The sequence below is a fragment of the Leptonychotes weddellii genome, chromosome 5 (genome assembly GCF_054177405.1).
Source record: "Leptonychotes weddellii isolate Sample4059 chromosome 5, ASM5417740v2, whole genome shotgun sequence".
NCBI classification, from domain to species: domain Eukaryota; kingdom Metazoa; phylum Chordata; class Mammalia; order Carnivora; family Phocidae; genus Leptonychotes; species Leptonychotes weddellii.
The window spans coordinates 103,923,873-103,947,616 of NC_138373.1; the positions used below are offsets into that span (position 1 = coordinate 103,923,873).

Sequence of the window (23,744 nt, forward strand, 5' to 3'; positions counted from 1 at the left end):
GGTGGGTAGAACTTGAAGTTGGCCCCGGTGCCGCAGCCTATCTCCAGCAGGGAGAGTTTCCCGGAGGGGCCCACGAAGTCCTGCAGGTTGCTGAAGAGCTCCCGCTTCTTGCTGGCCATCTGCTGGTTGTACATCACGGAGCACCTCAGCATGAAGTAGGGGAACCATTTTTTGCATATCTGGTTCCACAAGCCCAGAAAGTTCAGCAGGAACATGGGAAATGGATGTACCAGAAGGTGGGTGAAGATTGCCGGTGTGCAGGGAGGAGAGCGCAGAACCCTGGGGATGGAGGATGGGAGCAGGGTGCAGGGGTGGCACCACAAGAATGAATGTAAGACCCCGCAGACACCCCCATTTTCACAGAGTCATCAAATGAAGGACAAATCAAGAGAGGCAGTGTCTCAAGTCCTGGTCTCCTTAGGCTCTTACCAGAAAAGAGAGGATAGGAATCGCCAAGAGGTGGCAGATGTCCCAAAGCTCGTCGGTCACAGTAACTTCAACATCAGCAACAACTCCCGTTTACTGAGTCCTTAAGTACATTTTATAACATGATCTTCTTTGCTACTTAAAAGAACCCATGAGACAGACATTCTTAATTTCCCACTTTACAGAAGAAGAAGCAGAGTCCCACAGAGGTTAGCAACAAGGTCGTGCAGCTAGGAAGAAGTGACAGTCCAAGTGAAACCAGATCACCACCCTGGTGTTGCATGCTTTCCCCTGAGACCGCCGATCTCTTTTAGGGGGAGTAATTGTCATTCAGACGGAGACCAGAGAAAGTACATGCATAGGGTGATCAGGTGTAGAGAATTTGGACAGAACAACCCTACAAGACTTTTAACAGAAATAGCCATTCTCAAAGTCTGTAGAAACTTCTCTGGACTAGCCTCCTCCACCCACCTTTAAGTATCTATATCCTTATCCATCCTTAGCTCCTTCCTGCCACACAGAGGTGTTTCTCCTCTGCACCAAGGCTGGTCTCACCTGGACTTTTAAAGCCAGCACCCCCCGCCCCATTAATTAGCTCCTCCCACACCCTCATATTTAACCTCTCTCCTTATGGTCTATCTTCTTTTCCTCCACGAACTCGCACGCTCAAGTCTCTCCAACCTATAAACATCCTCTCCTTTAGCTTGCTTCCCAGGCAAGCTAACTTCCCACCTTGCTTTCTCTTACTGCCAAACTTCATGAGAAATTGTAGTTGGCACTCACTGTTTCTACTTCCTCGCCCCATTCGAACCTCTGCCCGCTAACATGTGGCTGGTGACCCCACAGCTCCAGTGAAGTGCGTGCAGACAAATGGGAAGGCAGTCAGAGGGGGAGGAGAAAGAGAAGGTGACAGTATGAAGAAGTAGGGACCGGTGAATGGAATGCTCTATCTGAGGTGTTGAGGGAGGCTGGTGTCCTGGGGGAGAGACAGTCTGTCCTCAGAGCCTGGAGGGAGGATGAGAAAAGTGGGTACGGAGGTAAGTCTGGGTGGAGGAGGGACGGTAAGGAGTTTTTAGCAGATGGCCTGATTTTCTCAGTGAAGAAGAATGCTATGTGACTTTGTTGAAGGTGAGGGTGGAGGGGGTAGGGTGGAGCACAGGGAGAGAGCTGAGAAGCTTTGCCATAGCAAGTAGGAGGATTGGAAAAGCCTGGTAACCAAAGGTAGAGAGAGGAGCCCAGTCAGAGAGGATGCAGCTGAGCCTGGGGATTGTGAACGGGTATGACACCACATCTTGAGGGTATGGTCTTCACCGAGGTCTGCAGTTCGGAACTCAAGTGGAGTTCAGCATTTAGGTTGAGCCAGGCTGGGGGTTTGTCTAGGTGGAGGATACTGAAAGGTAAGAGCTCAAAGATGAGGGGTCCGAGGGGTCCAAGCTGGAAAGAAAGAAGGAGCGTAGCAGGCAGGGAGAAAACAGAATAATGGGGTTCAGGCCTGGGGATGCTGGTGCAGGTGAAGAACCCATCTGGTGAGTGGGACAGTTATGACCGGCCCCATAGTGTGAGACCAGAGTTTGACACTCCAGAGATGGAGCAGATTAGGTTCTAGAGCATGGCCATGGGCAGAGACAAGAGGAAAGGGATGGATGTGAGGGTCACTGGAATTGAGGAGTTAAGGAACGGTCAGGCTAAGATGCTGGGCAGGTTATCTGTCTGGAGAGTCAAGGTGCCAGGCTGGAGAGGAGCCCCCACAACCAGGTGTCAGAGTCCCTGGCGAGTGTGAGGGAGTGACTAGGAGGTCAGGAGGCGACTCTGGGGCTGGCAGGGACCAGCCACAGGGGAGGGGGTAAATGTGGTGTAGTTGGATGGCGTGAGCCTCTTGGGTTTTAAAAAATAGCAGTGATTTGTGCAATCAATATATAAAGGCAAAAACTCAATCAGCATAGAAAGGATTTTATTTTCATTTTTTTCAATAGATAGCACCCCTTGAATGTATGTAATATTTTTTAAAAATTTATTTATTTGAGAGAGAAAAAGGGAGAGAACATGCAATCAAGGGAGGGGCAGAGGGAGAGGGAGAGAGAGAGAATCCTTAAGCATACGCTCTGCTGAGCTTAGAGCTCGACGCGAGGCCGGGCTCGATCCTACGACTCTGAGATCATGACCAGAGCTGAAACCAAGAGTCAGACCCTTAACTGACTAAGCCACCCAGGCGCCCCTTGTTGTATTTCTTTGAGTTAGGTTGAACATTTTTTTTCATATTTGCTATTTGATTTTCTTTCTTTCTTTTTTTGTAGGCAATCTAGTGGCTCAAACTGCCAAAGTTCAAATCCTGGATTTTCGACATCTTAGTTGTGTGACCTTGGGCCATTTACTTAAATTTGTTGTGCCTCTGTCTCCTTCCTTAAGATGGGGATGATCACGCTGTGCCAAAGAGCTGTGGTGGGAGCTGCCTGGGCTCACGGAGGCCGTGTGCTTAGGACAGGGCCGGGCACCTGCAGAGTAAGTACTCTGGAAGCATGCTAGCTCTTATTATCTCTGTCTGTTGCCCACTTTCCTGCTGCATCGTTTGTCTTTTGCTTAAGGGTTCGTGTATTCAGGAGAGCAGCCTGCTGGCTGTCATTTATGTTGCTTTCTTGTCTTTCATTATTTGACATAAAAAAAAAAGTATTACATTCCATGCAGAAATGTGAAATGCTTTTTGTTATAATAACAAACATTTGAATTCTAAGATACTGAAAACAGATCATGCTTTTTTTTTCTTTTTTAGGAATCAGAGGCTGTGTTTTCATGGGATGGACAACGAGTCATGGCTCTGAAGTGCAGTGGGGAAGCCAAAGACTATCTTCCCCCACTCTCCGGAGGGGAGCGGCCCGTTCCCCCTGCAGGGGCTGCAGGACCACTGTGTCTTCACAGGCTTCATGAGGCCAGGCTGCTTGCTGGTTTCTCGCTGGGGTCCAGGGGGCGCAGTGGGAAGCCAGGCTGGGAGCCGGAGGGTCACCGAATGTGTGCTTGGGTGTGTGTGTGTGTGTGTGTGTGTGTGTGTGTGTGTGTCACAGAACACTACAGAGATAGGGGTGAGCCTCTGGGCAGTAAGGGGACAACTAGGAAAGACGCTGAGGATGATCTTATCAGAAGATTCTGCCCAGAATGCCTTAAGGGGGTCTCTGTGAGGCCAGCAGAGGCACGGGCTGGGGTGGCAGATGGAGTTGAGATGACCCACTGTGCCGAGCACCCTGCAGGTAGGAATGTGATCCGAGGCCTCTCTCGGTGTCGACAGCTCCTCGTGAAGCCCTCCAGAGGGTGTGTGTGTGCGTGGCCTGGCACCGAGTGGGTCGGTGCTGTTGGCCGTAGATGCAGAGACAGGAGGAGAGGGGTGGGCGGGGCTGGAGCTGCCAGGAATGTTTCAGGGAGGGGGTGGGGAGGCTGAGGGGTAGATACTGGGCAGGCCCTGCAACGGGGAAATGCCACTCGAGAGGGGGCTGAGGCCTGGCAAGCCTGAAGACCTTTTCTTCTTTGCAATGTCCTCCCAGCTCCCTCTCCCCATGGAACCCAGGGATTTCATCTCTGGTGAAGAAACCATGCCCAGGGAGGGGCAGTGACTTGTCCACGGTCACAAGGCAGGTCACCAGCAGTGTTCTGCCCAAGATCTCTCAGGCCAGGCTCTAGGGGAGAAGTGGAAGTGTTGGGGGGGGTCACAGATCCTGTGGGGGCTGCAGGTGGGAGGGGGAAGGAGGGTCCAGCCGCAGAACACGGGTGGGGCTGTGAGGGTTGAGAGGTAGGGGGCTGGTATGGCAGGTAGTAGGAGAGAGTTGAGGATGTGCCCTGAGGGGTAAGGAAGTTGGAGTGTGTGTGTGTGTGTTTGTGCGAGCCATGGGGTATGTGTGCATGTGTGTATGTGGGTGCATGTGTGTGTGAATATATGTGAGTGATGTGGTATGTAGGCATGTGAGTGTGCATGTATGTATGTGTGGAAATTAAACAGTTGGTCTCTTCAGCCTGCTTGGGGCGGGGGCTGGGGAGGAGTGGGATCCCCATGCCTGCAAATATCACAAGGCCAGGAACTCTTGGGTGCTTTTCAAACTACAACTGAGAATTCCAGGTAAAATCTCAATCTCTCTCCCCCTCTCTCTCCCACCCACACCCACCCACACACAGCCTACAGCAGAGACCACTGAAGGTCTCCTCAGGCACCCCTCTGCCTCTGGCCTGAGCTGTCCCAACACCAGTACAGAGAGAGGGAGGGCCAGGGATATGGGCCTGCATGAAGGTCACTGAACAGGGGCTGCGGCTCCCTTAGTCTCAGGGGAAGGCCTTCTTATCTAACTGAAATGAAAACCAGGAAGAACATTCCATCCCCACCCTCCACCACCCAGGATGTCCCCGAGGGCTTGGTCTGAGGTGGCAAGCCGGCCAGCTCATGCGGGGCTGGAGGTAGGCTAAAGGTGGCAGCAGGCCTGTCAACTGTCTTTTCCAAAGGCTCTCTAGGTGGCCCCTCTAACCAAAAAGGGTCTGGGGAGAATGGGGGGCAGGGCCTGGCAGAGGCCGAGGGCGTGGCAAGCGTGGCTGGAGGCTCCTGGGAAGTGAAGCTGGGTGGTGAGCTGTCTCTGTCTGGTGCTCCCTGTTCCAGCGCGGTTTCTCCCCATCTTGGGCTGGGTTCGAGACTGCTGGGACTTGTTTGGTGGGCGACACGATGAGAGCTGGGGACCTTTCCGCAGGAAAATGGCAGCAGTGGAAGATGGGGAGGAGTGTTTGAGTGTAAATACAAGCAGGCTCACAGACCTGCATCCAAAAGTGTGCAGCTGTGTATCCATGGACACCCCGCCACACACTGAGTACAGACCCCCACCTGTGCAAGAAGGTTCACAGACATGCACACACGTGTCTCGGGTGAGCACACAGCGAAGCCCAGTGGCCTGCAGGTGTGTCCACACAGAAGTGTGCAGACATCCGCAAAGTGTCCCCAGGACACGCAGGTGTCCCCTGCCTCTACAGGGACAAATAAGTGGATAGGAAAGTGTGTTAGGGGGAGGGGAAGCGCGAACCCAAAGCAACGATTCACACATGGCTTCTGGGCTTCAGATGCCCCCTGGAGTGAGGAGAGGGGCCAGAAGAGGGGTCATGCCCCACTTGGCCGAGTTTCTATATGGGAATGAGGTGTAGTGGCCAGGGAAACCAGCTAGGCCAGGCCACGTGGGGTCAGATTACTCAAGAACTGAGCTGATCTCTCAAGGAGGAACTGGACGTGGGGGAAGGAGGCTGTCTGGGAATGCCTTTCTGGAATGCTTGGGGAAGGGGGCTGGGTGCTGACTCCTGCACTAGAACTTTTTTGTTCCCCCTCTCCCCCAGTCTTTCATCACTCGATCTCTCTGCTCTGGCTGCAGGACTCTTTCTGAAGCCTCCACCCGGAAGCCTTCCCAGACTGAACCTGTTTCACATCTGCTCAGATGGCCGTCTCCCACCGCTCGCTGTCAGCTCCTATCCCGGGCGCTGGGTGACTACGGCCCTCCTCCCCACTCGGGACTTTCCGGCTTGGGCCGCAAAGCCCGTCCTGGGCGCGCAGAGCGGAAGCCTGGCCCGGGGAGGGGCCCCAGCGAGCAGAGAAGGGTGGCCGGCGGCCAGCCCCGCCCCTACCCGTGTAAGGGGATCGGCCCGCGCCTAGCGGATAAAAGCGGCGGCGGCCGGCGGAGGTCAGCGAGTTCGGCACTGTCGCGCCCGCCGCTAGGTCCAACCCGGTCCAGCCAGCATGTCCATCCACTTAAGCTCCCAGGTCTTCGGCTCGCACTCCTCCGCCCTCCCCGGGCGCGGCTCGCAGGTGCACCTGAGCTCCGTGCGCCCCGGGGGCTTCAGCAGCCGCAGCCTGTACGGCTTGGGCGCCTCGCGGCCGCGCGTGGCCCTGCGCTCCGCCTACGGAGGCCCCGTGGGCGCCGGCATCCGCGAGGTCACCATCAATCCGAGCCTGCTGGCCCCGCTGCGGGTGGACATCGACCCGTCCATCCAGCAGGTGCGCCAGGAGGAGCGCGAGCAGATCAAGACCCTCAACAACAAGTTTGCCTCCTTCATCGACAAGGTGAGCCCCGCAGCCTGCCCCACGCCACGCTTCGGGCCACAGCAGCCACCTGCCCTGACTGCATGCGGGCCAGGCGCTGGGAGGTCTGGTGCCTTCTCCTATCGCCGGGACCGGGAACCTTCCTCCTCATGAACCCTGTGACTATTGTTCCCCTTTGGGCTCCAAATGCCCTCTTCCAGCGAGCTGACCAGATCGCCCTTTTTCCTCCCAGGAGGTGTGCTTGAGTCTGTCCGGCTGACCCCGCAGGTTGTGTCTGGGAGTGGGCTGCGTTTCTTGAGCGCATTCAGGTTGGGAGCTCCAGAGGCCAGGGCCAGGAGTTTCTCTGAGAGGGGGCTGCGTGGGGTGAGAGACGGAGTAGGGATGACACACTGTTCCCAGCTGAGGATCTCCTCCCTCCCTCCTCCCATAGCTTATGCTATGGCAGATGCTGAAAATAAAGGGCTGGAGGGAGGGAGGGAGGCTCCCTGCCACACCTGCCCACTGACCTGGTCCTCCAGCCTCCCTTTGGTGGTGGGAGGTGAGGTTCTACCTGCCCTTGGAGATAGCCCATTTGCGCCCAGGGAAGGAGCCCTAAGGGGCTCTGGGAAAGGGTCACTTGGGAGGAGGTTTTTCTTGGTTGTTTGGGTCCCACAGGGGTCAGGGAGGGAGTGGGGGAGTGAAAGGGGTTGGAGGGAGAGGGGCCGACTTGACTGGTGGGTCTAGGAGGGGAGCAAAGTAGGGCTGGACCAGGAACTAGGGGCTAGTCCAGCTGGGCCCCTCTGGCCAGGACCTCCTCCCTTGGGGGTGTTAGACTGTTAGACCAGACCTTCCCTCTCCTGCCTTGGTGTAGCTCTCTGCTTCTCCAGCCCCCCATGCCCTCTCCTTCATCATTCAGACCTTACAAATCCTTAAGATTCTGCCGAAGCCTCCCCAGGCCCAGGGTCTGCCCCTGGTGCTGAGCTGCTCTGTCTTACAGTCTGCAGCCCCCAGGCCCTGCTGCTCCGAGTTGCTAGTTCTGAGGAGGGCTATTTCCTACTCCCAGTCATATTGGATGCATCCAAGGAGCCTTTTGGGCCCTAGACCGAGCAGATAATAGTTGCTTATTTTAGCACCCTGTCCTGAGACCTTGGAAGAAAGGGGCAGCAGAGGGAGGATACAGAGAGGGGAGGCCCAGGACAGACAGGGAGGGGGCAGCCCTGCGGAGACGGAGGTGGAGAAGATCATCTGTAATGTGATGGGGAACATAGGAGGCAGGAGACACCTTGGCGACCGGGTAGATCTGACTCCTGGGTCACAGTGTAAGGCACTCAAGACAGAGAGTCCTGGAGGAGAGGCTGGTTCAGCGTGGGCTTCCTGGAGGAGGGGACCAAGGGCCGGGGTCCGGGTTGGGGGAACAGCCAGTGGGAGCATGGGCTATGCTGGGTGGTGGGGAGCTGGAGACGCTCCCAACCCCAGTGTGGGTGGCACGGGCTGCCCCTCAGGAGTTTCCTCCTCTGTTCCCCTCTTAGGTGCGGTTCCTGGAGCAACAGAACAAACTGCTGGAGACCAAGTGGGCCCTGCTGCAGGAGCAGAAGTCGGCCAAGAGCAGCTGTGTCCCCAGCATCTTCGAGGCCTACATTGCTGGCCTGCGGAGGCAGCTTGAGGGACTGCAGCTGGATGGAGGCCGCCTGGAGGCGGAGCTGCGGAACATGCAGGACGTGGTGGAAGACTTCAAGAACAAGTACTGACCCTCGTGAGACCTGGGGGGGGGGCGCTGGCACCCTGGGTGCATGCGCCCCCTGTCAGCTGATCCTTGGCAGGCCCCCTCTGGGGCTAGGGGTCAGAGGGTGCAGCTGCTCGGTACAGTAACCCCCAAACGGAAGGCCTTGACCCACACATTCCCTGTTTCTTCTCTCCCTTCTTCGTCCCTGGGAGCTGTTTCCAAGTCCTGTCACCTGACTTTGCCAGGAAAATATCCCCACCTAGCCCTCACCTGCACTGTTCCCTTTGGGTGCCTCACCAAGGCCCCAGGAGAGGGTAGGGCAGAAGGTGTCCTATGACAGATGCGCTTCAGAACTTGCACAGCCCTCACAGATTATTCTAAAACAGCCCCTCTGTTCAGGTGAGGAGTTAGAGACCAGAGAGATTCGAGGTCCTGAGGGATATCACATGGCAGGTCGCTGGGAGAGCTGGGACTGGAATGTTGGACCCCTGACTCCCAGGAGGAGATACAGAGCCGGCCTGGGACAGAAAGAAGCAAGGAGAGAGAGGGATCATGTGTGGTGGGCCATGGAGGGTTGCCGAGGCTGAGGGGGGGCTCTGGCCAGCGCAGGAACCAGGGCAGGAAGTGTAGGGGCCTGGAAGACTGGGATTGGAAGGACAGGTCTTTGAGGGCCCCAGTGAGGTCTCTTTTCCCATTGAAGAGAAACCGAAGCCTGAGTCTTGGGCTGGGCCCCACCCCAGCAGGCTTGCCCAGTAGTCCTGGGAGCAGCAAGTGAGTTCTGTGCTCTGCCCTGGAGGTGGATGACTAAAGCCACACAGGGACACTGGCTCTGACTGCAGGTAGAACAAACAAAAAGGCCTCTGTGGAGAGTACCCACTCCCCTACTTCCCTAGAGCAACAGTCAACAGGATAATCCCCCAGCAGGTGGGAACAGACAGGTGCAGGACGGAGTAGGCTCTGGGCAACCAGTGAGCCTCTATTGTCATGTGCTTGTGCCTGTGTGTGCTCACACACTTCCCCCGCCCCCCCCCACAGGTAGAGCACTTCCCTGCAGAGCCAGGCTGGGGTTGAGGGAGGCCTGGAAGGGGCACCTGGAAGGGTCCTGGGTGCCGCTGCCCAGTGAGCTCCTGTCTGTGCATTCTCTGGGCTCAGCAGCATGCTGCGAGGGCAGGGATGGAGAGGTGGCCTTTAGGATGGTTCTGTAACTATTCTATAGGACCTGAGGGCATGGGCCCTTGTGAGTCTGGCCTCCTCCTCGAGGAGCTCTGCCTGCAGGAGCTTCGTGCTCCCCACCATAGTTGCCCTGCTGCCCTCCTCCAGCCTGTGGGTGCTACTGAGTTCCTGTTTCTAACACTTTTTTAAAAAAAAGTTCCTGAATAAATACTGGGTCAGGCCCAAGGGTTTCCTTGCTCTGTGCCCTGCATCGCCAATGTCCTCCTATAAGTGGGACTGGCTCCTTGGGAGAAAAAGGGACTTGGCGGGGGGTGGGGGCTGTGGGAGTAGAGATGGGACCAGACCACCCAGCTGGGGCCTGGTTCTTCCAGGACTTGCTGCACCCTCTTCCTGATTGCTCTGCTTCAGGCTCCTTCTTCACCCTCAGGGGGTGGGATTAAGTAGTGGTTAAGGCGTGGGCCTGGGGTCAGACTGCCAGGCTTGAAGTCTGGGCTTTGCCACTTAGCAGCGTAGTGACTGGACAGATTATCTGCTTCTCTGTGCCTCTGTTCCTTTCCCGCGAAGCATGGTACCATTGTTATAGGATCATCGTGAGGATTAGGTGAGCTAATTCGTGGAAAGCACATAACAGTGCAGGCCCTATTTGAAGTGGTCCCTAAGCTTGGTTATTAGTATTTGCTTTCTCCCTCCCAGTAGATGCAGCTTTTGTCCTTTAATTCATGTACATTCCCTGCTCTTCCACCTTTCATCCCATGCCAAGACTCCCAGCCTTAGGAATAGCCACAAGGGAAAGTCAGGGACGTTTGGTTTCATAGCTGATCCCCACTTTTCCAGGTGTGTCAGTAAGGAGGGGGGAAGCTGATGCGGGGCAGATTCTCACCCCTGGGTAGGAGGGGGCATGGAGGCAGAGCCGCACCCACACCATGCACCCTCCCTCTACTGCAGGTATGAATATGAAATTAACCGTCGCACGGCTGCTGAGAATGAGTTCGTGGTGCTGAAAAAGGTGAGGGCCAGGTGTCTAGGCCAGGTGCGGGGGGGATCATCTGAAAATGTGTAGGACAGGGGGACGTGGCCCTCGCACCTGAGCAGCCGGTAGGGACCTGTGGCCAAAGTCTGGTCTGGGAATGAGGGGCTTGGAAAAGGAGATATCTGGAAACCTCATAGCACAGCCTGTCCTGTGTGTATGTGCGCATCTGGTGAGTCACTGGACTTGCTTTTGGCCTGGGGGCATTAGAATTCAGACCAAAAGATGGAGGCTAGAAAGGGAGATTTCAACCCAAATACGGGAGTGCTCCATCACAGTTAGAACGTTTCATGACAGGCATGGGTTGGCACCCGGCAGGGCTGAAGTATGTGCTGAATGAATGGGATGGGCCTGAGGCAGAGCGATCTCCCTGTCCCTGGAGATGTGCAAGCCGAGGTTGGAAGGCCTTAGGAGTATCTTCATGGGGCTTGATTTAAGATTCTGATTCAGTACACTCACTGAGCAGCTCAGGGTTCTAGGCCCGTCCACATGACAGCAACCTGCCCCAGAGTGCTGGGCCCTTAGAGATTTAGGTGCTTCAAGGATGCCTAAAAGCAGACCCTGTCCACACAAGTTTGAGCACAGGCATGTGTGGCTAGAAGGGCCCTGATGCCCCCTGGGCCTGCGCTGTTCTCCATGGCCCACCTGCATTGCCGTCACTAAGCTGCATGTTAAACATGTAGGCTGGAGATCTTCCATCTCTGAGAGCCTTATCCTATAGTCAGAATGATTTTCTGCTCTCCTCCTTCATCAGAAGTTGAGGCTCACGGAGTTAAAGTGACTTGTTCAGGGTCACATAGCTTGTAGGTGGTTGGGCCAGGGTTGTGTCCAGACCACCAAAGCCTTTAGGAACCAGGAAAGTGCTAGGTTTGGGGCTACAGGCTGCTTGGGCTACCAGTGCTGGGTAGGCAGCTGTGTTCCTGGGGATGCATGGAAATGATGCCTATCACGCAGCTTCGGAGGGCCCAGTGGAGGAAACTTGCTACCGTGGCCAGGTCAGGCAGCCTGGAGAAATGGCATGTCTCTTGGTAGGGCCCTGGTGTTTGACCCTGTGGGTTGGACAGTGCTGGTTGGCTCCCATCCCTGCTAAATATTCTGTGTACTGAGGCCACGGTGTCTCTACCCCTTCTTGCCACCACCCCTCAGGATGTGGACGCCGCCTACATGAGCAAGGTGGAGTTAGAGGTGAAGGTGGATGCCCTGAATGAGGAGATCAACTTCTTCAAGACCTTCTATGAGACGGTGAGGACCTTGGGTGTGGGAGACATGTCATGTCTTCCATGTCCTAACAAAGGGGCCATCTGGTTAACCCCCTGCGTCTGGGCCAGCCTGGGTGAATGTGTGTGCATGCACTTATCCTGTTCTTTATCCTTTCTGGACTCAGGAATCCGTGGTGGGCAAGGAGTCTAGGAGGAGCTGAGGGTAGCAGAGCAGGGTGGGGTTAGCCAGGTTTGGCCTTCCAGAGACATGGGATGACCATTTTTTAGGAGGGGTGTTGGGAGGGGTTGAAAGGAACCAGGAGGATGTCTAGGGATCCTGGGCTGTTACAGAGTTAAGAGGTAGGCTGGGTGGGGTGGCCAGGGGGGCCCGAGTCAGGAGAGAGTGTCGGGGAGTTTATAGCCAGAGGGACCAGATACGTGGTCGCCCAGCAAAAGGCCACTCTGTCTGCCCCTGCGGTCTCATCTCTCCCTCTTGCCTTAGCTGGGGATTTTACCTCTTTTTTCTCCGGGGGATTTAAAACCCTCTCCACTCCTATCAGTGTTAGTCTCTGGCCTTCAGCGGAAGATAGGACAGCCAGTCATCTGGCAGCGCTGGTCTGCGACACTGTTATATATGAGGCTAATTACAGACCAGTTCTCAGTTCCTTTTTGTCTAGCTTTCCTCTGAACCTCCAGCCTCCATGAGCCCCTCAGTGAATTTCCACGTGTGTTAATTTTAGGGGCAGGCTCCTTGAGGTTTACTTCGGGCATTCTAATCTCTGTGTGGGTCTTTATATGTCTGTCGCACGTTATATATACGTAGGTCTATGTATATATATGTGTGTGTGCATATGTATATGTATACTTAATTATTTCCCTCTCATTATGAAAGAAACACATACTCATTGCCAAAAATCCAGAAAATTGAGTACAGCATAAAATTGAAAACAGGTCTCTTACATGTGCTCTTATCACCTTGGTATCTACCTTTTCAAACTCTTGCTGTGCGTATACACATACAGATATAGTAATATGTATTTTAGTAAAAGTAGGATCATGTTTTTTTATGTAATGGTGTACCATGGTTATAAATACAGCTGTATCATCAGTTTTAAAGGCTGCAGAGAGTTCCATCCTGGGGTGGGATATTTTATTTGACCCACCCACCCCCTAGTGATGCGCTTCACAGCCGAGCTCCTGCCCCAGCAGAGCTCACAGAAGGGGCCATCACAGTCCCCCACACTCTGTCTCTTCTTTATCTGCTGTAATCCCACCAGACTCTTTTCTTGAGAAGTTGCTAATGAAGCTGCTAACCTCCCTGGGCTGCCGGGGGCAGGCGGACTGTTAAGCAGGTGCTGGGTCTGTGTCCCCTTGCCTTCTGGTGACTCACGCTCACTCTGACCTCTTCTCCCTTTTTCTTCCCCTAGTGTGAAGAGGGTCCCAGGATGGGTGTGGGAACGGGGATGGGTCACGCCCCAAGTCCTGACGTTCTGTCCCATCCCTGCAGGAGTTGGCAGAACTGCAGTCCCAGATCTCGGACACGTCAGTGGTCCTGTCCATGGACAACAGGCGCTCCCTGGACCTGGACGGCATCATCGCCGAGGTCAAGGCCCAGTACGAGGAGATGGCCAACCGCAGCCGGGCCGAGGCCGAGACCATGTACCAGATCAAGGTGTGAGGCTGCGGAGGGCCCTTTTTTCTTCCTGGCAGGGTCCTTGATGGGAGCTGCCCTGACTCCTCACTCTGTCTCAAGCCTTTAGGGCTTGGGTCCCGCTGTTCTGACAGGCACCAGTGGTTAAGTCTGTGGTGCTCTCCGAGGCCCACAGAAGAGGTGAAGAAGAGGTGAAGGCCAGGTCCCTCCCCAGGGAGAGATCCCAGCCAGATGGGCTGACAGGGTGGAGGCGCCCAAAGCACAGACAGGTTAAGTAATGTGCCTAACTCTACACAGCTAGTAGATGGAAGAGTAGGGACTAGATCCTGGGTCCTAGGCCTCCAGACCAGGGAGGTTTAATCATTACGTGCCATGTGGAGGAAGGGCGGCTGACTGTGCAGGTGCTGAAGGAGCTGGGGTAAACTAGTGTTCTGGGGGAGGGAGCGTGAGGCAGGGCTTAAAAGCAGCGGAGGGAGGTCTCTGCAGAGATAAGGAGTCATCCATGGTACACGGGGTGAGAACACAGATATGCCAGCAAGGAGACGTGGGTTCAGACTTGCCGTGTGATCCTTGGGCAGTGCCTTCCATTCTCCAGAGCTCATTCTTCCCATCTGTGAAATGGGTGGTGCTGATGTTTTCAACAAGTGTGTTTTTACTAGGGGGTTGTTTAACAGGTGAAGATTTCAGACTTCTAGTGATTCTCCAGCACTTGGGACAGGATGGGAATGAGCAGAGCCCCAGGATCAATGGGGATGGGCCCTAGGGAGCCATCCTGGCCCTCCCTGTCCTGACTGGGAGGAAAGCAAACCCCAGCTGTACCCCACTGCCCAATAGTCTGGCTTGCTGGCAGTGGGTGAAGATTGCTGGGAGTCAGACTGTCGCTTCCAGGGAAGATAAGCTAGGAGGGCTCATCACTCAGAACCTTGGGGCTTCCTCGGAGGGGGTGAGGGATGAGTCCCCTGTAATGGTTGACCATCCCCTGTCTTACTTCTCTGTGTGGCCCCTCTAGTTTGAGACCCTCCAGGCACAGGCTCGGAAGCATGGGGACGACCTCCGTAATACACGGAACGAGATCGCAGAGATGAACCGTGCCATCCAGAGGCTGCAGGCTGAGATTGACAACATCAAGAACCAGGTGGGAGAAAGCCCCCTCCCCCCTGCTTCCTCCTCCCTGTTTCTTGGGGCCTGTGAAGGGCAGCCATCTGAGAATGAGGAGCCCGAGGCTCTCCCAGGCTGAGGCTGGTGCAGCTCAAGTCTCGTGGGCCCACTTGTGAGATCTCCAGGACAGAATGTTCTTGGCCAGGTCCTGGCTCAGGCCAAAGGGAGGAGAGGAGTCGTAGTTGGGCATACAGCCTGGGGAGGGAGCCTCAGCCTGGCCAGCCTGAGAAAAACCACCAATCATTACCAAACTCGTACTGAGCACTGTCCTCGCACCTCGCTCTGGGTGCAATATGCTGTACCTGGGAGCTCACAGTCTGTGGGGATTGGGGGGACAGAGGCCAGCAGAAACCCTTACGGTGGCTCATAAGGCCCCGTCCTTCACCTCCCACCGCTGCATCTCACTGTGCTCCGGCCTCACTAGCCTGCTTCTGGTATCTTGGATCTGCCAGGCACGTTCACGCTTCAGAGCCTTTGCCCCTGGTGTTCCCTCCATCTGGAATGTGGTTCTCCCAGCTCAGCACATGGCTACCCCTTTGTCATCCCTGGGATTTTGGACACGAGTCCCCTTTTCAGAGATGGCTTCTCCAACCACTCGGTCAGCAGGGTGTCTAAACTTTCTGGAAGCATCTATCACTGAAGTTTTCTGGCTTATTAAGTGGTTGGCCGTCCCCCACCTCTGCTGAAATCCAAATAATGCCTTGGGAGCCGGTCCCCATCTGTCTGACTCACCGCTCCTTCTCGGCACCCGGCACGTGGTGGGGCATGGGCCTCCGATGACGGACTGTTGGGAGGATGTGCTGTGTCGCTGGCAGGGGGACAGGCCCTGGCCGAGGTGTGGGGAGGGACGGGGCAGCTCAGCCAGAGCAGGTGTCTGCAGTGGGGAGGGAGGGCAGGTAACCAGTGCTGCAGCTTCAGAGGGCTAAGCTCCAGATGAGCTGGGGGGATGGGATGTGGGGGTGACTTACCCAGAATGTCCTCCCCTTGGAGCCCCGCAGGCCACTTTACATAAGGGTGGAAGCTGCCTCCTGGCGCGGAGGCGGGGCTATGAGTCCCGGTGCCGCGAGGCAGCTTCCAGGCCCGGAGGGGAGGCACAGAATCCTGAATGGTGGTTTCCCAGACCCTGCAGCTTCTGCCACATCTGCTTCTCCTCTTGTACAACGGGGCGGAGCAGGCCCCAGAGTTGGGGTGTCCACCGCCACGGAGGGGCCCCGGGGCAGTGGGATGAGGCAGTGCCAAGGGGGCACCAGTGTGATAGGGAAGGGGACCGGCAGGTGGACGAGGGGCAGAGGGCACGCGAGGGGCCTTCTGAAGGATTAGGAGGGCTGGTAGAGAGGCAGAGCACACCCGGGACAGGGAAGGGTCTGAGGACGGAGAGCGGCTGGTGAGAAGGAAGGGGGAGTGCTGGGTAGGGGTGGGAGTAGTAGCTCTCAGAGCCCAACAGCGGGAGGCCCAGGGCTAGATAGGTTCCTGGTGTGCGGATGGGGCACAGATAGAAGGAATGCTCCTGGTGGGCAGGAAGTGGCAGCCCCGGCTCAGGTCCATCGTGAACCCGACCAACCCGGCCCAAACCAGGGGGCTGCTGGTCACACATTTTGAGGCTGGGGGTTCCAAGCAGTATCTCTCTGCTCCAAGTCCCCTGTTCTGGGCCTGTTTTGAAGATGGTTTTGTTCTTATCAGCTGCCCAAAATTTGGGGACTCAACTAAGATCCCATGGCTTTGGATCTCTTCCGGCTGGGGACTGGGCGGGGGGGGGGGATGGGCATTAGAAAATTATAATCGCATTTACTAATTATAGTGATTATAACAAGCGATAACAAGTGTTGGCGAGGATGTGGAGAAAGGGAGCCCTGTGTACTTTCTGTGGGAACGCAAACTGGTGCAGCCACTGTGGAAAACGGTAGGGAGGGTCCTCAGAACATTAAAAATAGAACCACCATAGAATCCAACAATTCAATTTCTGTGTATATATCTGAAGGAAATAAAATTTATTTTTTTAATTTTTTTCAAAGATTTTATTTATTTATTTGAGAGAGAGAGAGCACAAGAGGGGGGAGCGGGAGAGGGAGAAGCAGACTCCCTGCTGAGCAGGGAGCCCGATGCGGAACTCGATCCGGGACTCCAGGATCATGACCTGAGCCGAAGGCAGTTGCTTAACCAACTGAGCCACCCAGGCGCCCTGAAGGAAATAAAATTACCATCTCAAAGAGATCTCTGCATCTCCATGTTCATTGCAGCATTGTTTACAATAGCCAAGACATGGAAACAAAGTATCCATTAGTGGATGAATTAGTAAAGAAAATGTGGTTATATATATAATATAATATAATATAATATTATATTATTCAGCCATAAAATAGAATATTACTCAGCCATCAAAAAGAAGAAATCTTGCCATTTGTGACAACACAAACCTTGAGGGCATTTATGCTGAGTGAAATACGTCAGAGACAGAGAAAGACAAATATTGTATGCTTATAGGTGGAATCTTTTTTTTTTTAAAGATTTTATTTATTCATTTGAGATAGATAGAGAGCATGAGCAGGGGGAGAAGCAGAGGGAGAGGGAGAGGGAGAAGCAGGCTCCCCGCTGAGCCAGGAGCCCCATGCGGAGCTCGATCCTAGGACCCTGGGATCATGACCTGAGCCGAAGGCAGATGCTTAGGCAGATGCTTAACCACCTGAGCCACCCAGGCACCCATTATAGGTGAAATCTAAAAAAACAGAACTCCTAGAAACAGAGAACAGATTGGTGGTTGACAAAAAAAAGAATAGCAATTATAATAGCATTTATTGAGCACTAACTGTGTGCTAGACACTGGCCAGGGACTTGTGTATTACCTTATCTAATCCCTGCAGTATCCCTATGAGGCAGACACTGTGACTATTGCTGTTTTAGAAGAGAGGAGACTTTGGAAGGGTTGATGTGTCCAAGACCACGTGGCTAGTAAGTGGTGGAGCCAGTATGAGAGCCTAGGCATTGGCTATCAGAGCCCATGTTTTGAACCTTTGGGGATTCCCTGGTGCTGGGGGAATAGACTGGTGCCAGTGAAGCCACCGTGAGCAAGTTGCCCGGGTGCTCGCTACAGGATGGGGAAGCAGGAAGGCAGTGACTGGTAAGGCCTGCCCCCCAGCTCACAGTCATCACTACTGCCCACAGCGTGCCAAGTTGGAGGCTGCCATTGCCGAGGCCGAAGAACGTGGGGAGCTGGCCCTGAAGGATGCACATGCCAAGCAGGAGGAGCTGGAGGCCGCCCTGCAGCGAGCCAAGCAGGACATGGCCCAGCAGCTGCGCGAGTACCAGGAGCTCATGAACGTCAAGTTGGCCCTGGACATCGAGATCGCCACCTACCGCAAGCTGCTGGAGGGCGAGGAGAGCTGGTGAGGACGCAGAAGCCAGGAAGGGGATCCTTCTGGGGCTTGGTGGGGCCTGGGGCTTGACATTCATCCATCTACAGACATTTTCTGTGGCCTCTCTTCTGCAAGGCACCAGGGATGGAAAGTGTAGGGAGGGTAAATGATGCTTGCTTCTTTGCTCTTGATGAGATGCCCTTCTAGTAGGAAAGACCATGCGGTGTAAAGCTCAATGGGAAAGTTGAAGATAATAATGGCCCCTTCATGTGTGGGCAGGGTCATCTTATTTGATCCTCACAATATATTCAGGTAAGCAGGTCAGGTATTGTTGCTTAGTTTACAGAGGGGAAACTGTGGTTCAGTTTTATGAATTGAGGGGCCAGTGTGCAGTCAAGCTCTGCTGATTCCTGGTCCAGGGATCTTTCATGATGCCAGGCTGCTTCTCCCACATCACTCAGTGGTAAGTCACATGATATTGACCGAATGTGGGGAGGTCCCACAGGTAATTTGCATACCTGCGGCCAGAGAGCAGGCTGGGCTGGGTTGGTGTTATAGGAATTCTTCATGAAAGACATGGAACCTATGTCCGTGAAGTTGGGCCTTCATTCTCACCTGGATGGGTTGGTTGATTCATTCAGTCAATTTGCCAGGCTTTAGACCTGTGCCCTGGGCGAAGGTTAGGGTTTGGAGAGGGTGAGAGGGAAAAGTGTGGGCCAAGGCTTGGTGGTAGGACTCATCAGGGCTTGGCTTGTTGGGACCCAGCTCGGAGACAGAGAATATGGAAGACGTGCTTCTGTCCTCGGGGAGCTCGTGCATGGTCTGAGGACACCAAACATTTGTAAAGGGAACACCTAGAGACCACTCACGTGCATTTGTAAAATGCTGAATGTCTACAGAACTTTTTCTTTGGGGAGCATTTTTCCTGAGGGTATGGGGAGACAGGCTGGAGGATGGCGTGGACAGGAAGGAATTGGGGAACGAGGGAGTGCTAGGGCAGAGTGCCTGGATGCAGGGAGGAGGGAGAGAAGACACATAGCCGCAGGATAGGAGTTGGGGAAGGAGAGGAAGATGGGTCTCTGCCACTGCAGTTGACCCATCCCTGCCTGGGTTGGCATCTGGTCTTTATGGGAAGAGGAATTGAATACCAAAGGCCCCTGGGAAGAGAGAGCATCTGATCTGGGGCACAGGGCGGCCCCAGAGCCCAACTGTCCCAGCCACGATGCCTCTCTGCACCCTCTGCCACCATGGGTGCGGGGGCCACGCTCTCTTGGGAACACATACCCTGGGCTTTTTTTCCTCATAGAACCAGAGCTGGGGATGCATAGAATGGGGCCGGATCCACTTCCTCCCATGGGCGGCTGAGCAGGGTGAAGCTCAGGGATGGCGAGTGGCATGCCCAAGGTCGCACAGAGAATGGAAACATTCTGTCTGAAAGCCTAATCTCAGTGTAGATTGTCATCATTGGGGCTTAGATCCCGGTTCTCTGAGAGGCAACTGTCCTCTCTCCACCTCTTAGGGGACATGGAGATGGACTCCTTGTTTTTGATCCCATAACCCCTCCACCTGTCCCAGGGGCAGGTCTAGGATTTGTGGTCTTAGAAGCTCATGCAATTTGGGGTTACAAAGTAGAGTTACGAATATAAAATTAGGCACAAAAACAAATATTTACTTAGGATGAGAAGAGAAAAATCACACTCCTCACCAGAGCTTTAGACGTTCAGGTCTCTTCCTCGGCACGGCACCAGAAATTGTTACATGGAATTGCTACCTGACTGCACCCTGGCTTCCCTCCCCACCCACAACTTCCAGTGACTCCCAGCACTCCCAGGGGCCCGTGGAACAAGGGGCCTGGAAGCTTCCTAGCATATCTATCTCTTGCCCTTGTCCTTCGCTCTGCCCTCTTCCTGAACTTGGGGCCGATGAGGCCAGCTGGGCTCCCCTCACTCGTTCTACCAAAGTGAGGTCTCCCCTCCCCACGGCAGAGTAAACTCAACCCCAAGGCCAAGGGCTTAGTGACAATGGAGCTGTGAGTCACAAAACAAATACGCCCAACTGTCTCCCATGGCTTTTCGATTCCGGTAGGGCTGCTTAAAGCCACCCCGACTACCTTCTGCTCCCTCCTCAGTCCCAGCCTTAGCTGCATTCACGAAAGCAACAATTCGTGAATTATTTCAGTACATACGGAATAATTGCTACATGCCAGACCTCATGCTAGGGGCCGGAGATCCAAGAATCAATAAGCTACAGCCCCCTTTGAGGGTTTTATGATTTGGTTAGGGGAGGCAGCTGTCTTCATAAATAATCACGGCTACCATTCATCAGATCCTGTGCACCCAGGGCTCTAGATAAATTATATTATTCAGCCCTCACAAACAACTCTGTGAGGCTAGGACTAAGTCAGGTGAGGAAATGGAGGCTTTGAGATGTTGCCCAAGGTCACATGGCCAGTAGGTAGGAGGGCCTACGTGAACTCCTCTCGCTCCCCCTTATTTTGCAACAAGGCTGAAGGAGGACTAAGGTGGGGGGATAGAGGAAGGAATGAATACCAGTCTTGCTGGCTCCTGGGTGGAGGTGGCCCTGGGACTGCTTCCTCCAGCTCTGAGGAAAGAGCTGCTCACAGGTCTCTCCTCTGCCCCCCAGGCTGGCTGGAGATGGAGTGGGAGCTGTGAACATCTGTAAGTCCTTGGCTGTGGCCCATCTCCTGTGCTGTCCAGACTAGGCTGGGTCTGCAGGATGGCACACTGGCTTGAGGACCTGGCCTTGTCTGGACCAGGAGCTTCTTTCCCTCACCAGCTTTTAGCAGGTGCCCCAGAGCTCCCAGCAAGTCAGGCTCAAGGGCCCAGGGGAGCCGTGCAAGAGGGCAGAGTGAGGCAGGACATATCTGTGCCGCAACCCCACAGCTGCCCCAGGCTCCTTCTGGCGGGGGGAGGGGGGGGTGGGGGGGGGATGGGCTGGCCCCAGGAGGCTGGTGGGGAGGAGAGGCAGCGGGGAGGGAGAGGGGCAGGCACAGCAGGAGAGTGGGGTGGAGTGAAGACTGGGGCCTCGGGTGATGGGCCTTGTGCTGATGGAACCCTCCTCCCTTTTCTCCTAGCTGTGGTGAACTCCACTGGTGGAGGTGGCAGCCGGGTGGCCTTTGGAGGAACCATGGGCAGCAATGCCCTGAGCTTCTCGAGCGGCGGGCCTGGGACCTTCAGGTCCTATTCCAGCAGGACCTCAGCTGCCACCCACAGGAGCATACGAAAATGAGCCCCGGTGTGCGGAGACCCCCCCACCCCCCTGCCTCGGCAGTCACAGGAGGACTCCCATCCTTGCTCCCGAGACTGCCTGGCAGTCTGAAAAATGTCAGAATAGCTTCCAATAAAGCAGCCTTTCTGAAGCCTGGTACCTGGTATCCTGGCTTCATCAGCTGGGTGGAGAGGGCTGGGGAAGGAAGGGGCCTTAGGATTGGGTATGTTCTGAATACTGAAGAGCCATCTGTGCAGGAGCTTGGGAAAGCACGTTGGTGACATGGTGCTGGTGGTGATTCAAGAGGCATGGCTCGTAGCCTGTGTGAGGCCTTGGCCTCCTCCCAGGGCTGGGGCTCTGCCGCAGAGGGGGCACTGAAGTCCTCTCCTGCTGAGGGAGTGGGAGGGCTGTTCGCACACTCCCCTACCCCCAGGTTCTGGGCTGCCAGAGTGCATTCCTTGCTGCGAGGACGCGTGGCTGCGAACGCCTTCTCTGTCAGCCTCCGAGGGGCAAAAACGGGACTGGAAGTCCACGTGGAGGCACAAATGGGAGATTTTCTGAGCACATTATATATGACCCATGAGCTTTATTGGAACCGTGGAGACCAAGCACTAAGCACAAGGGAGAGGGAGCCGAGCCAGCCACCGAAAGATGTCCCCGTGGAGCTGCAGCCTCAGTCATTGCGAGGGTTCGAGGGTTCGGGAGGCAGGGGAGGGCCGGCGGGATAGCAGCACGGCCACACCCCCCACGGCCGTGCTCAGCCGAGGCCCCGGGCCAGTCTGTCCCTTAGAAGCCACAGGTCTCGGGCGCCTGGGTGGCTCAGTCGTTAAGCGTCTGCCTTCGGCTCAGGTCATGATCCTGGGGTCCCGGGATCGAGTCCCACATCGGGCTCCCTGCTCGGCGGGAGGCCTGCTTCTCCCTCTCCCACTCCCCCTGCTTGTGTTCCTGCTCTCGCTGTCTCTCTCTGTCAAATAAATAAATAAAATCTTTAAAAAAAAAAAAAAGAAGCCACAGGTCTCTGCCAGGCCAGGCCCCGAGCAGCCTGAGTCAGAATGGGATCTCCCCGCAGGGCCGCAGGGATCCGGGCTGGCAGCCTCCTGGGCCGGGGGAAGGACGAGCGCAGCTGCCAGCTGGGCGGGGAGCCCGGGCCTCCCCCGAAGAAACCGCGAAGAGCAAGGGCGGGGGGAAGGCGGAGGAGATGCAGGACGATAAGGCTGCAGTTTGTGCAGGTGGGCCGGCTGGTTCTCCGAGCCCTTCCGCTTCGAGCGCAGGGACTTTGGTTGCTCCGGGCCCCACCTCCGGAGGCAGGGACTGTTCACTGGGAGAGCGGTGTGCTGACCGAGCGGGAGGGGCTACGCGAACCGCACCGAGGAGCGGCCGCTGCACCTCTGGCCGCAGGGCGCGCACATGCCCGTGCTCACCGCCACGTTCCCGCTGCAGGGGGCGCTGCACACGCTGCCGGTCACCGGCCGCGAGCCGGACACGCAGAGGTTCCCGCAGACCACCCCGCCCCGGGAGCTGCTGACACCTGCAGGAGGAGAACAGGGCTTAGTCCCCTGCCTCCTGGCCAGCACCCCCTTCTCTTGCTCAGAGCTCCTTCCCTCCATTTCTATTCCTCCCTTCCCGCCAGACACCCTCATTCCGCCCCACCCCCACCCCGCACTCCTTCCTGCACTCTGGCCTCAAGCATCCTTGATAAACTCTTCGCCCGGGTCCTCCCTATAGGCAGAAATAGCTATTTAACTTGTAATCATAAATAGTTATCTAACTTACGATCATTCACTGCCACCCACCCCCTTCCTTTCAGGGTTTCCAAAGATAGCCTGTGCTGGCCTCCTGTATTTGTAAATAAAATTGCATTGGAACCAAGCCATATGTACTCCTTAGGTGTTGCTTATGGCTGTAGCTTTCACATTACAGTGACAGAGTCCAGTAGTTGAGACAGAGGCTAGGTGGCTCACAAGCCTGAAATATTTGCCATCTGGCCCTCCTGCCCACCAGGAACCCCAAGCCCTTATTTCAGAACCTACAGTACAGATTACTTACAGACATTTTCAGCACCAGTGCCCTCACACAACCTTGTAGGGAGAGCAAAGAGACAAAAATTAGTTGGGGAGAGCAACCCTTGCAAATTCCCTCCTCCATGCAAGTGACATGCAAATGACATGCAAACGACATGCAAATATGCGCCTGGCTCAAAGCACAGTTTCCGGAAATTGAAGAGATACTCTTCCCACAGATTTGGGCCCCACCTCTGTTCTTCACCCTCCAGCAGCCGCCTGTAGGTGGCGATCTCGATGTCCAGGCCCAGCTTGGAGTTCATCACCTCCTGGTACTCCTTGACCAGGCAAGCCATGTCCTGCTTGGCCTTCTGCAGGGCGGCCTCCAGCTCAGCCAGCTTGCAGCGGGCATCGCTCAGAGCCGCCTCACCCTGCTGCTCCGACTGGGTCACTGCGGCCTCCAGCTTGGAGTTCTGGGGGCCCAGAGGAGAACAAGGTGTGTTATGGTCCTGGGTATCTCTGTCCATTTCCTGGATGTGTCCAGTCTCTCCCCTCCCCCAGCTAGGGACACCCCAAGAACAGAACTCTCCCCTTCATCAGCTGAGTCTCCCCCAGGGACCACAACCAGGGACGATGGTCAGGCAAATGGGCTGGAGCATGAATGGTGAGATCCACTGGGGACACACACTGCCTGTGTGACCCTGGGGAGGCCCCAGGTGACCCTTACCTGGCACTTGGCATTCTCAACCTCGGCTGTCAGCCTCTGGATCATGCGGTTGAGCTC

The 23,744-nt window shown here is 55.4% G+C and overlaps 2 protein-coding genes across 3 annotated transcripts; one reads left to right on the forward strand and one right to left on the reverse strand.

The window, feature by feature from the left end:
• Positions 1 to 6,108: 6,108 nt before the first annotated feature.
• KRT7 (keratin 7) lies at positions 6,109 to 22,829 on the forward strand. Of its 2 annotated transcripts, XM_081821729.1 has the most exons (9): positions 6,111 to 6,493; positions 7,981 to 8,192; positions 10,293 to 10,353; positions 11,521 to 11,616; positions 13,081 to 13,245; positions 14,234 to 14,359; positions 17,542 to 17,762; positions 20,376 to 20,410; positions 20,827 to 21,111. In XM_081821729.1, the coding sequence occupies exons 1-9, from the start codon at positions 6,170 to 6,172 to the stop codon at positions 20,979 to 20,981; spliced, it is 1,395 nt and encodes a 464-aa protein (XP_081677855.1). In that variant the 5' UTR covers positions 6,111 to 6,169; the 3' UTR covers positions 20,982 to 21,111. The 2 variants fall into 2 exon arrangements, with proteins under 2 accessions (XP_081677854.1, XP_081677855.1); XM_081821728.1 differs by lacking the exon at positions 20,376 to 20,410 and having other exon boundaries at positions 6,109 to 6,493; positions 20,827 to 22,829.
• On the reverse strand, positions 21,488 to 23,738 carry LOC102727741 (keratin, type II cuticular Hb1). The gene is made up of 4 exons (XM_081821732.1): positions 23,688 to 23,738; positions 23,213 to 23,433; positions 23,007 to 23,038; positions 21,488 to 22,488 (listed from the first exon to the last, which is right to left on the reverse strand). The coding sequence occupies exons 1-4, from the start codon at positions 23,730 to 23,732 to the stop codon at positions 22,313 to 22,315; spliced, it is 474 nt and encodes a 157-aa protein (XP_081677858.1). The 5' UTR covers positions 23,733 to 23,738; the 3' UTR covers positions 21,488 to 22,312.
• Positions 23,739 to 23,744: the final 6 nt, after the last annotated feature.